Here is a 12,515-nt window from a genome sequence, read left to right as displayed (position 1 = left end):
AAAACCTAACATCCAAGAGGTCACAAAAATGCACAGGGACAAGAAGGCTGAGGATTAAAGTGCAATAGTTTTTTAAAGGGACAATCCACAATTGTTGTCAAAACAGTCATGAGGTCCAACTAAATAAGTCCAAACAATGACAGAATTCAGGGCTGAAGCAAACAGAGCAATCCAGAAAAACAAGCAGAATATTAAGAACCAGCATAAAAGGCATAGAACCACAGTTGTGTCACATGCAAGATTTCACAGTCAGCGACTTCTTCTTCTTCTTCTTTTCAAGTTTAATGGCGGTTGGCAAACCAAACTTAAATGGTGCATTCCCGCCACCTACTGGATTGGAGTGTGGATAACGTTATGGTAGTAGTGACCTAAATCCTGTTACTTAAATGAGTGTCTTTTAAGAAATTAAATACTACTTCATATATTTTGAGTTGCTTTGGGCCATTACCTAATAATGCTTTGATAGAAAAATCTTCCATTTCCATTTCTCTTAATGCTTGAAATAATTTAAATCTTTCTCTTGCATAAGCCTCACATTTTAATAATACATGTTCTACTGTCTCCATATTTTCCGAACTACATTTTTCACAATACCCAGTCTGGTGTTTCCCAATCCTGACCAAACTTTGATTTAGTAGACAATGGCCTATGCGCATTTTTGAAATTATAACATCCATCCTCCTATTTCCAATGTTTCTTCTTTCAAAACCAACTGTTCCTTGTATGTTGTATAAATGTCGACCCTTATTTCCACTGTCCCACTCATTCTGCCATTTCTTTCTAACTTCCTTAGCTATTATACTTTTAATCTCAGTCTTACTCAACGCAATCTTGATATCAACTTCTTGAAATTTAATGGCCTGTTTGACTAATCTATCCACCTCCTCATTACCTGCCACCCCCATATGAGCCGGTATCCAAAGAAAATTAATAATGATTCCCAATTGTCTGGTTCTAAAAAGACTTTGCAATATTTCATAAATTAAGTCCTGTCTAGCTGTAGATATACCACTTGCTAGACTTTCAATTGCAGATAGAGAATCTGTGCATATAACTGAACTGATTGGTTGAACTTCTTCGACCCACTGTAATGCTAATATAATTGCTATTAATTCTGATGTAAATACTGAAATGTGATCTGATGTTCTTTTCAAAATGTTAACTTTAAATTGAGGTATAAATACTGCTGCAGATGTTATACCAGAATCCGGATCTTTTGAGCCATCCGTATATATCTGGATGGCACCAAAATACATATGATCTATATAATCTTGTATTTTTACGCTATCCAGGACATTCTCCTTATTATGTTTGTCTTTATGTAACTGGATATCAATAAATGGCATTGGAAAAAACCAAGGAGGAATTGCTGGCAGAACCACACAGCTGGCAATATTAACATCCTTAATCATTTCTCTTGCCTCCTCATTAATAAACCACCCAAAACTTGTTAATTTTTTATAGTTATATTCCCAACAGTCACTTAAAACATTCTTAACTGGATGATTTTCCGATTGACCTTTTATGTTTGCCCAGTATCTCATTCTTAACTTAATCCTTCTCATTCCTAGTGGCATTACTCCCGTCTCAACATTAAGTGATGAAACTGGTGATGATCTCATTGCTCCACAACATATCCTTAACGCTTGATTTTGAATTTTCTCAATCTTATCAAGTTGGGTTTTTGAGGCAGAACTATACACCATGCTACCATAATCTATAGTTGCTCCAATTAGTGCCACATAAATATTTTTGAGCGATTTCCGATATGCTCCCCATTCAGCTCCAGCTAGACATCTCATTATATTTATCACTTTTTTACATTTATCTATTATTTTCTGTATATGTACTCTGAAATTTAATTTTGAGTCCATCCATACTCCTAAAAACCTTACAACTAGTGTCTGCTCCAATGTTTCTCTATACATTTTAATATTTATAATAGGATTCTTCTTCTTTTTTGAAAAACAAATTACTTGTGTTTTTGCCATAGATATCCTAAAGCCCCATTTATTAGCCCAGTTTTCTATCAAGTTGACAGCATTTTGAACCTTTTCCTGTACAAACTTAACATTCCTACCTCTTTTCCATATTGCAGCATCATCAGCATATAAGGATTTCCCTATCCCAGGTTCTATCTGAGAAAAGATGTCATTGATCATTAAATTAAACAAAATAGGACTGCTGACACTCCCTTGAGGAGTTCCATTGTCGATTGAATAAATCTGAGAATACTCACATCCCACTCTTACTTGAATAGTTCTATTTAACAGAAAGTTCATAACCCAATTATACATTTTTCCTTTTATTCCAATCATATCCAGCTTAATTAAAAGTCCCTCCCTCCACAACATATCATATGCCTTTTCAACATCCAGAAAGACACCTACCAAAACTTCTTTATTAATCTGAGCCTTTCTTATGTCAGCTTCCAAACACAGCACAGAATCCATAGTGTTTCTCCCTTTTCTGAAGCCACTTTGGAAAGGGGATAATATTTCCCTCCTCTCTAGAACATAAACCAGCCTGCTCATTACCATACGCTCCATAATCTTACAAATATTTGAGGTTAGAGCTATAGGCCTATAATTAATAGGTTGCGTAAGATCTTTTCCTGGTTTTGCTACTGGGATAATAACTCCATGTTTCCATTCCATTGGAAGCTTTCCTGAAATCCATACCTTATTATAAAGATTTAAAATGACATTTAATGAAGGATCTGATAAATGCTTAATCATTTCATAGCATATCTCATCCCTACCTGGAGACGTTTGTTTTGTCCCAGCAATTGCTCTCTTTAACTCATACAAAGTTAAATCATAGTCCAATGAATCTCCAGTTGACTCCTTAACTTCCAATATATGAGGATTCTTCCTCACACTCTGTTCCCTTATCTTCATCATGTCATTTGATATATTTTTATTACTATGCACTTCCACAAATGTTTGTGCTAGTATCTCTGCCTTCCTGCTATCAGACACAATTACTTCCTCATTATTAATTATAGCTGGAATACTATTATTTCCACAGTCAGCGACAAAAATGAACCAAGCTTATATAGGGTGAGCAGATTAACGAGACACAGGTGCAAACAATAAATACTGATAAATCCGGGCAGAGTATTATGGGAAATGAATAGTGGTGGGCAGAGCGAGGCTTCATGAAACACTGAAACAGTTGAAGCAAAGTGCCGTATTTGTTTCGAGGCTTCGAAACTTTACCGACACCCGTCTCCACGGTGACACCTAGTGGCCAATTGCCCATGTTATCTGAAACAACTTTGACAACAAGCCATTTAAAAATAAATAAAAATATTTTGTTTTCGTTAATGTGGTGATATTTTAAAATCCTATAATAATATTCTATATAATCCTATATCATAATAATAACTAGGTTATTTTGGTCATGAAAAATGAATAAAACAAATAAATCCACAATGGTCTAATTTTTTATTTTTTTTTAAGATTTTTATTCAAAAATATTAATTGCTCTGCTGTGGAAGGGCTTAGCCTACTTCTTTTTTTACTGATAATTTCTCCAGCCTTAGAAAAAATCCTCTCACAAGGGACACTTGTTGCTGGCATGCATAGATATTTTTTAGCAAGGACATACAAATGAGGAAAAATCACAGCTCTCTCTTTCCAGTAACTTAGTGGATCATGGGTTCTTGGCAAAAATGCATCTTTTAGGTACTTTTTAACTTCTACTGTGGCATCTGCTGTGGCACTGTGTATCGCCTGGGTTTCATGGATACGACTATCAAAAAGTTCCCATAAACTGTCCTGGGTTTCTGTTGTTGATGTTGTTGTTGATGATGATGATGATGATGATGGGCCTGATGTTGACTGTGGCTCTGAATGAAAGTAAAAACAACAATTAGTTACTAAGTCTAAACTGACAGCATATATGAAGTATAAGTCACATAATTATTCAGATGACATAACTCCATAATGTCAGATGAAGAGTGAAACTGCTTACCAGGAGTTGCTGTGTTTGAACGCATCAGCGAAGCACACTCCAGTGTGATCTGCTTTTCAGCCTCCTGGGCTTTGGCAGGATTTCCAAAACCCACATTTTTGAACCTTGGGTCCAGCAGTGTAGCCAGAGCCAAGGCTCTGAATGACTCGTACCCACCACATCTTGAGTGCAGACCTTCTTGCAGGTGTGTGCCTGTTCAAAACACAAGCAAACCATATTGGTTATATTGATAAAAAATAATATGACAGTTGTGGCCAATACATTACATACAGTAGTATGGTCATTGTGGCCTACCTAATTGTGCAGTTGATTCCTGTGCTGATTGGCCTTTTTTCTGCGATAGCTTGTGCTGCAACATCCTGTAAAGTGGTATGAGCTTTGAAGCAGACACTCTCTGTTCCTCTGACAACTCTGTCGTTGCGAGTTTGAAAGGCTGCAGTAGTGACAATGATTCTTGTATAATGTTATACTCAAAACTTGTCAGCGGAGCAGTATCACTGTTTAAATTTGATAGCGCTGCACCCACTGACTCTCGTTGCTCATACAAGCGCTGCAACATGTCGTAAGTGCTGTTCCATCTTGTGTCCACCTCCTGCATCAGTTTCAGAGCTGGTCTGCCCATCAAGCCCTGCATCTCCACAAGCTTGTCCTTTGCTTTGCAGCTGGATCTAAATAACCCCACTATCTTTCTGGCTTTCTGTCATATTTCATTGATGAGTGGGGTTTGATCTAGGGCCTTTTTTACAATTAAATTTAAATTGTGGGCAAAACATGGGACATGCCGAAGGTTCAGTAGCTGGGCACTAAAGATCATGTTGGATGCATTATCAGTCACCATACACTGAACTTTGGTGGTTATTCCCCACTCAGCCATTAGCAAAGCTTTAGCCTCCATGAGATGCTGGGCTGTGTGTGTTTGGTAAAACCTCCTTACACCCAGTACAACAGTTGCCAGCTTTGCCTCTGGTGTTATGTAGTGGCAAGTAACACCAAGGTATCCGTCCATATTAATGGAGGACCACATGTCAGCTGTAAGGCTAACAAAATCTGCCTTTTTTAGGTCCTCCATTGTCTTCTCCTTAGAAATGTTGTACCTTTCGGTTACCATCGTTTTAAGTGCCTTCCGGGATGGGAGGACATAGCTTGGATCAAGTTTGTTCACAAAAGCCATGAAACCCTCATCCTCCACGATAGTGAAGGGCTGCAAATCCTTTACCACCATGTCTACAAGAGCCTCATCCAATTCCCTCTGTCTGCCTTTTAAAAGAAAATAAAGATAAAAGATTAAAAGTACTTTCACAAAACTAAATTTCAAAAAAAATAAAAGCTTTTTCAAGTTTGGAAAAGTTTATGCTCAGTGTGCAAAGACAGATCAAATACAATATAAAATTACAACAATTAGGAAAACCAAAATGTTGTCTTCAAGCCTATAAAAATATCTATGTAATACAGTGACTAAGTTTGTGAGATGTTACATTTACATATTCAGAGTGAAGCTGTTTTCAACATGATTGGGAGTTTTGGAAAAGATTGACGTTACGTTGTAAGGCTGGTGGACACAAGCCTAAGTCTATTTAAAACTATGGACTTTCTAAACAGTGTTACATGAAATACATATTATATCAAACAATGTATACCTTGTTTAGATGGCCCAGCAGTGTCAGTAGCAGGCCTAGGTACAGGGGGAATGTTACCATCCTCTGCACACTGCAAAATGGCAGGATGAGTGCTCCTCAAATGGCGCATCATGGATGATGTATTGTTGAAGTAGGCTAGCTGCCTATCACAATACATACATCTCACTTTATTTGGGGTTTCCAAATGGAAATGCTCCCACACCACAGATTTACGGCATCTCTTCTGTGGAGCCTCCATTTCTATCTATTCTATTAATGTCTATATATATCTATCTATCTATGAATCTATATATTTATGAAAGTATATATATATATATGAATCTCTCTCTCTCTCTCTCTATATATATATATTAATATATGAATCTATATATAAATTTATATATCTATGAATCTATCTATCTATATATATATGAATCTATCTAAATTCTATATCTCTAACTACTGTGCTATCTGTCAATATCTAACTTAGCCTATATAAATGTGTCACTATAGCTATCCTAACTATCTGTCACTGTCTTTAGTTTATCAGTAAATATATTTAACTTAAATGTAACCTAAATATAACTAACTAAATCGCACTATAAATGTCAATAAATCGTAAACGCTATCTCAAAATCTTTCTCCTCTCACAAAAACCCACGAGGTGAAGGTGCATTAACTCCTCTTTTAAACTTTGTGGCAGTTGAGACAGATGTGCGATTGTGTGGTTTGTTCCCGCCCCTGTCAATCAAACGCAGACTCGGCAAGCGTGCCACCTGTCGGTCGAGACACTTATGAAACGCACAGAAGCTTCGTTTAGCCATAGTCACGTGACATGGGTGTTTTGAATCACAGTTCGGAGCAGTGTTTCGAAACATCTACGCTTCGGGATCTCGACACTGTGTCGAAACGTTAGTTTCGCGTCAGCCATCCCTAGAAATGAAGTCCAAGACAGAGTGACAGAGGTATGGGATGGAGTGTCCTTTGCTAGTTATCAAGGGAACTCCAGCTGGTGATCGTCACACAAGCAATCATGGATTATAAACCTAAAAAAATACTTTAGCAATACTATATTTAGTGAGTATATAGTATTTTTTTTTAGGTTTATAATCTATGATTGCTTGTGTGACGATCACCAGCTGGAGTTCCCTTGATAACTAGCAAAGGACACTCCATCCCATACCTCTGTCACTCAGTCTTGGACTTCATTTCATTAACCCATAAAAACCTTAGCAATCAACTGCTGTTTTATTTAAGCCACTCAAAGCAGTGCAATACAGGGTTTAAAAAATTAAAAATCAAAGTAATGTCCAAGTTTGGGTGGCTTAAGGCTTTTTCATATTTACTGAAAAAACTGATACATTTGTTTAGTTGAGATATTGTTACAGTAGTATCAGCTAATGGCCCCAATAACGGTGATCAGTGATTTAATCAGCATGCGTGTTTGTCACTGTGATTAGCACAAGGTGTGAAGGCAGTGCTGCACTGGTTGGGGTGGTGATGATGACTAAAGGTCTGACGCGAGGGGAGGGAGCAGTTGTGTGTGCGGCGTGGGCCGACCCCTGGGAAGCTTCCTGAGAAGATGTGGAGTGACAGTTAAGGCCCAATTAGCCCTGTGTACTGTGGCCAGCATAGAGCAGCAGAAGGACTGATGGGCCCAGCCAAGCGTTCAGCATTCAGCCACTGGCACTGATACTGTCAAGACTCCCTCCCTTGCTCCTCAACCTTACACACTGCTAGAGTTTCTTTCCCACCCACAACCAGTGCTGAAGAATGTTACTTTTAGAAGTAACACATTACATTGTTGCACTGCCCATAATAAAAGTTCTAAAAATGAAACAATAAGTTACTTTTCGTGCAAAATAGCATGGCAGTTACTGTTATTCGGCTCACTCTCTTTAAGATGGTTTGGTTTTCAACCAAAAATGTAAATTCTGTCAACCTTTACTCATGTTTTGTTCTGAACCAGTGTTTAGTATTATTTACATACTTTTGTAGTTTTATTAATATTTTAAGTTAGCATTTTCCTTTTAATTCTAGTTACATTTTTATTAATATTATAATTTGACTAATATTTTATGTGCTTATATATATATATATATATATATATATATATATATATATATATATATATATATATATATATATATAATTGAATTTATGTTTAATTTTATTTCTAGTAATTTTATTATGTTAGATTCCAAGGAACACTTGTAATTCTTTTTTTATTTTTTGTCTTTTTAACATTTTTTTTAAATATTTATTTAATTTCATTTCAGCTTTATTTTAATTAACCAAATCATATTTGGTTAACATGACTTTTTAGGCCTTTTTGCCAATGTTACAAGGAAGGAGGAAAATGCATTTGTCTGAAAAAAATATAAAATATAAAAATAAAAGTAATGAAAGTGACAGGACATACTCAGAATTGGTGCTCTGCATTTAACCCATCCAAAGTGCACACACACACAGCAGTGAACACACACCCAGAGCAGTGGGCAGCCATTTATGCTGCAGCGCCAAGAGAGCAGTCAGTGGTTCGGTGTCTTGCTCAAGGGCACCTCAGTCATGGTATTGCAGTCTTGAGATTCAAACACACAACCTTAGGGTTAGGAGTTAAACTCTCTAACCACTAGGCCATGACTTCCCCACTTCCCCAAGTAATGTAGGTTACCAGTATCAATGTTATAACAGACTAATTCCATGAAATTGTTACAAGACTATGCAATAGTAAATTGCGAGGTTTGAAATTATATTATCTTTTCCAAAATTCTATCACTATTCTTGGCTTTTTAAGCTGTATTTGATTTTGATTTTTAATAATTTGGACAAGGCTGACATAATCTAGCACACAAACTGTGATGAGTGGGGCGGGGCCGAGAGCCGTGGGAACGGAGCGAGGCCGGTGGAGTGATTGGAGATGAGCAACACCTGCGCCACTGCGTCTCTAGCCCCATGGAGGAGATCGGAAGGATACAAAAGAGGAGCGATGACAGTGAAGGACGAGAGAGGAACAGGCCTTTGCTTTATTTTGTGGTTGGTTTTTGTTTGTGTGCGGCAGTCATCCGTGAGGGGCTGTTGCGCTGTTTTGTGTTTATTTGGTTATTAAAGTTTCATTTAAATGTCCGCCAGTTCCCGCCTCCTTCTTGCCGCGATTGTGAAGTTTTTATATTGTTAAACAAACGTTTATTATTAGTATAAATGTTGAAAACAGTTGTGCTGCTTCATATTTTTGTTGAAACGGCAACAATTAAAAAAAAAAAAAGTTTCTTTGAATAGAAAGTTTAAAATAAAAGCAAGGTTTTTTTTGTAATCTTTTTTGATATAAATGTCTTTACTGTCACTTTTGATCAATCAACACATCTTTTTGAATTTCTTTCAAAAAAACAAAATGATACTGACCCAAAATTTTAAACGGTAGTGTAATGTTAAAAGTAACTTACAGAATGAATTCAAAACTAGTAACATATCTGCTCTGGTGGGAGGAAGTCTCATGCTCTACCTCTTCTGCTGTTAGTCCATCAGCTCTTACCTCGTCCCATTCAGAGGCAAAGGATGGCATCTGGTCCATTTCCTTCCTCTCAGCAGCGCAGTTGGACAGGGGTACGCTCCGGCCATCAAGAGGCCCGTCGTCCTCACAATGAGGGGAAGCCAGCAGGTCGCATTCTAATTTAGAAAGGCTGCGTGCCAACTTGAGATGCCCAGGTGGCTTCCTCAAAGTCTGGGGTGACGGTTCAGACGACCCATCTCTCTCAAACTGGTCGGGACATGTCCAAGTGTCTGGTGTGGGATTAGACATTCCTTTCTTGGCGTTGTGGGTTTTTCTGTCTGGAACAGCAAAGCAGGGGTCTGGACACAAGTCCTCTTTACCTACAATAAACAGACTACTAGTCCTTGTCCACCTGGTATTATTCATCGTAAGCCTGTATTATTGATGGAATTAAACTTAAACTAGCAGTCTCCTGGATCTACAGCAGTACTAACCACTGTAAGCATTCATGGTACTAGTGTTTTTCGACCAGGGAGGGTTTAGGTGCCTGACATTGTCACAGGGGTCCACCCACAGTTTGTGTTCCTTTGCCCTCCCCTTGCCAAGAAACTCTTATGTTTTTTTTTTTTTTTAAACTCTTTCCTTCCTCTCCCTCTCTCCCTCCTTGCCTGGCTGTCAAACAAATAATGAAATAATTATTAAAGGGGTCATATGATGCTATTTAAAAGATCATTATTTTGTTTATTTGGTGTAAAAGAATATGTTGGCATGCTTTGATGAAGCTCGTATGTGTTTGCAGTACACAAGCCATGGACGGTTAAGACAGCTGACTCCACTGTGTGACACCTCTCTCTCTCTCGCTCTCTATGTCTCACACATACACACACAACGTGCAAAATTCCACATTTAAAGTCAATAGCAAATAATTAAACTAATAACAAAACATACTTACAGTATCTGATTCAGAAGCGCCAGATTGTCGTAGCAAAGTCAGAATGACCTCCTCTCCTAGGTTCATGAAACGGTCATCCATAAAAGGCGTTGCTGTTCTGTTGTAAGTAATCTTAAAGATTCCTAAATGCATCTACTTTTAGAAGACCAAGTGCTTTTTTTAAAGTGCTTTTGCTTTCACCTAGAAACACACAGCATCTGCCTGACATGACTGCTTCAACACAAACTGCGGTTACTGAAACTCAATCTTCTTTCTTTGTGTGAACATTTGGGCTGTTTTACACCCAAAGTGACGTAGACATGTGGGGGCGTGTTTGAATGAGCTGTTTTAGGGGGCGTGGCAGAGTCTTTACTTTGATAAAGAATATCTACAAAAGCTTGTAGCACTCCAAAGAGAAAGGAAAAATGCAAACGGCATCATATGACCCCTTTAAGATTAATTAAGTTCAGTGTAGATCAATATGTTGAAATTGTTCTTTGTGTCAGGGTTTAAGGTCTTTACTCTTTTCTATATAAAATAATATAATAAAAATGTAATAATGTAATTCAAATAATAAAATACATTTTAAATGTAAATTTCATAAAATTATAAAATTTTTATTTAAATAAATACGTTTATTACATTTATTTCATTATTCGATTATTAAAGTTACATTTAGAACAATATCTTGAAATATTTCTTAGCCTTAGGGTTTATGGTCTTAATAATAATTACATTTTTTAATAAAATAACAACTGAAATAAGAAAATTCTCATGCAATTTAAATAATAAAAATAAACTTGAAATGTAATTAAATTATCATTTAAATAATAATAAAAAAATTCAATTTACAACAGTATGCGGAAAAAAGTTATTTGTGTTAGGTTTTAAGGTCTTTATGCGTTACTAAATAATTACAAACAGAACAGAATAAAATAAAATAAGAAAAATAAAATTATTTCAATAATGAAAATTAACTTAAAATTGATTTAAATTATTACAATTTAATTTACAACATTAATGGTTTTAGGTCTTTATTCCTGCTCTAAAATTTATTTTCTATATGAAATCTACAAAATACAGTTTCATTTAACACTAAGAAGTGTTCTGATACTATTTGGAACCATTTTTCCTTATTTAAATTTACACCATTAAAAGTACACTTACATCACATGTTTTTGTTCAAAGGTATATTACATTATAAGTGCTACAGAATAATATCTGCTCGGCCCACATCACCATCCCTAAAGTGAAAAACACACATGCAAGTACAAACATTTGAAACACAATTTTTGCTTTATCTTAAGTTACTCGCTCCTTTGTCTCCGGTTGTGGCTAGCTCTCCCCGTCTCTCTTGTCATCTCACCCAAGCTGACGCAGAGATGGGTCCTAGATCCAAGACCTGGCCTTATTATTACTGACAGGCTGGCTAATCAGGTTACTGAGACCCTCACGCAGGTTGGTGTGGCTGGTTTCTCGTTGTATATGATGCAAGTAGTATCATCCTCTGAGACACTTTGATCTGAAATAACAGCACTGTGTTACAAAATGCAGCTAAATCCAACGCACATTATACACATAAAGTGATAAAGTGCGAGAGCTCTCAGTCCCTCCATTGAAGCTGTATGAACGGTATACTGTCCATGACCAGAAAGGTAAGAAAAAACATCATCAAAGTAGTCCATGTGACATCAGAGGGTCAGTTAGAATTATTTGAAGCATCGAAAATACATTTTGGTCCAAAAATGCCAAAAACTACGACTTTATTCAGCATTGTCTTCTCTTCCGTGTCTGTTGTGAGGGAGAGTTCAAAACAAAGCAGTCTGGATATCCGGTTCGCGAACGAATCATTCGATGTAACCGGATCTTTTTAACCCAGTTCACCAAATCGAACTGAATCGTTTTAAACGGTTCACGTCTCCAATACGCATTAATCCACAAATGACTTAAGCTGTTAACTTTTTTTAATGGGGCTGACACTCCCTCTGAGTACAAACAAATCAATATCCCGGAGTAATTCGTGTACTAACACAGTACACTGACTGAACTGCTGTGAAGAGAGAACTGAAGATGAACACCGAGCCGAGCCAGATAACCAACAACAGACTGACTCGTTCTCGAGTCAAGAACCGTTTCTGTCAGACGCAGTTACATCGAATGATTCGTTTGCGAACCGGACATCACAAACTGCTTTGTTTTGAACTCTCCCTCACAACAGACACGGAAGAGAAGACAATGCTGAATAAAGTCGTAGTTTTTGGCATTTTTGGACCAAAATGTATTTTCGATGCTTCAAATAATTCTAACTGACCCTCTGATGTCACATGGACTACTTTCATGATGTTTTTCTTACCTTTCTGGACATGGACAGTATACCGTTCATACAGCTTCAACGGAGGGACTGACAGCTCTCGGACTAAATCTAAGATATCTTAAACTGTGTTCCAAAGATAAACGAAGGTCTTACGGGCTCGGAACAACATGAGGGTAAGTTATTAAT

General features: G+C 37.0%; 2 protein-coding genes and 1 pseudogene across 2 annotated transcripts; all 3 read right to left on the bottom strand.

Annotated features, from left to right (window-relative positions):
* LOC113050138 (ankyrin repeat and SAM domain-containing protein 1A-like) overlaps nucleotides 1–9,684 on the bottom strand; it is a 28,823-nt pseudogene extending 19,139 nt beyond the window's left edge.
* LOC113050139 (uncharacterized) lies at nucleotides 264–2,984 on the bottom strand. Its single transcript, XM_026212842.1, has 2 exons — nucleotides 2,762–2,984; nucleotides 264–2,138 (listed from the first exon to the last, which is right to left on the bottom strand). The coding sequence occupies exon 2, from the start codon at nucleotides 1,989–1,991 to the stop codon at nucleotides 369–371; it is 1,623 nt and encodes a 540-aa protein (XP_026068627.1). The 5' UTR covers nucleotides 1,992–2,138; nucleotides 2,762–2,984; the 3' UTR covers nucleotides 264–368.
* On the bottom strand, nucleotides 3,796–5,929 carry LOC113050140 (zinc finger BED domain-containing protein DAYSLEEPER-like). Its single transcript, XM_026212843.1, has 4 exons — nucleotides 5,616–5,929; nucleotides 4,273–5,235; nucleotides 3,979–4,170; nucleotides 3,796–3,853 (listed from the first exon to the last, which is right to left on the bottom strand). Exons 1-2 carry the CDS (start codon nucleotides 5,851–5,853, stop codon nucleotides 4,679–4,681), a joined length of 795 nt encoding a protein of 264 aa, XP_026068628.1. The 5' UTR covers nucleotides 5,854–5,929; the 3' UTR covers nucleotides 3,796–3,853; nucleotides 3,979–4,170; nucleotides 4,273–4,678.
* Nucleotides 9,685–12,515: the final 2,831 nt, after the last annotated feature.

The sequence above is a fragment of the Carassius auratus genome, chromosome 31 (assembly GCF_003368295.1).
Source record: "Carassius auratus strain Wakin chromosome 31, ASM336829v1, whole genome shotgun sequence".
Classification (NCBI taxonomy): Eukaryota; Metazoa; Chordata; class Actinopteri; order Cypriniformes; family Cyprinidae; genus Carassius; species Carassius auratus.
Note: the sequence above shows the minus strand (reverse complement) of the source record. Positions and strands in the feature narration are given on the sequence as shown.

Bases quoted from the DNA above. Each gene is read 5' to 3' on its own strand.
- LOC113050140 (XM_026212843.1), bottom strand. From the start codon at position 5,853: ATGGAGGCTCCACAGAAGAGATGCCGTAAATCTGTGGTGTGGGAGCAT. The intron at 5,236-5,615 runs GTATACATTGTT...TTCTTTTAAAAG, and splicing joins TGCTGGGCCATCTAAACAAG to GCAGACAGAGGGAATTGGAT.
- LOC113050139 (XM_026212842.1), bottom strand. From the start codon at position 1,991: ATGGCAAAAACACAAGTAATTTGTTTTTCAAAAAAGAAGAAGAATCCT.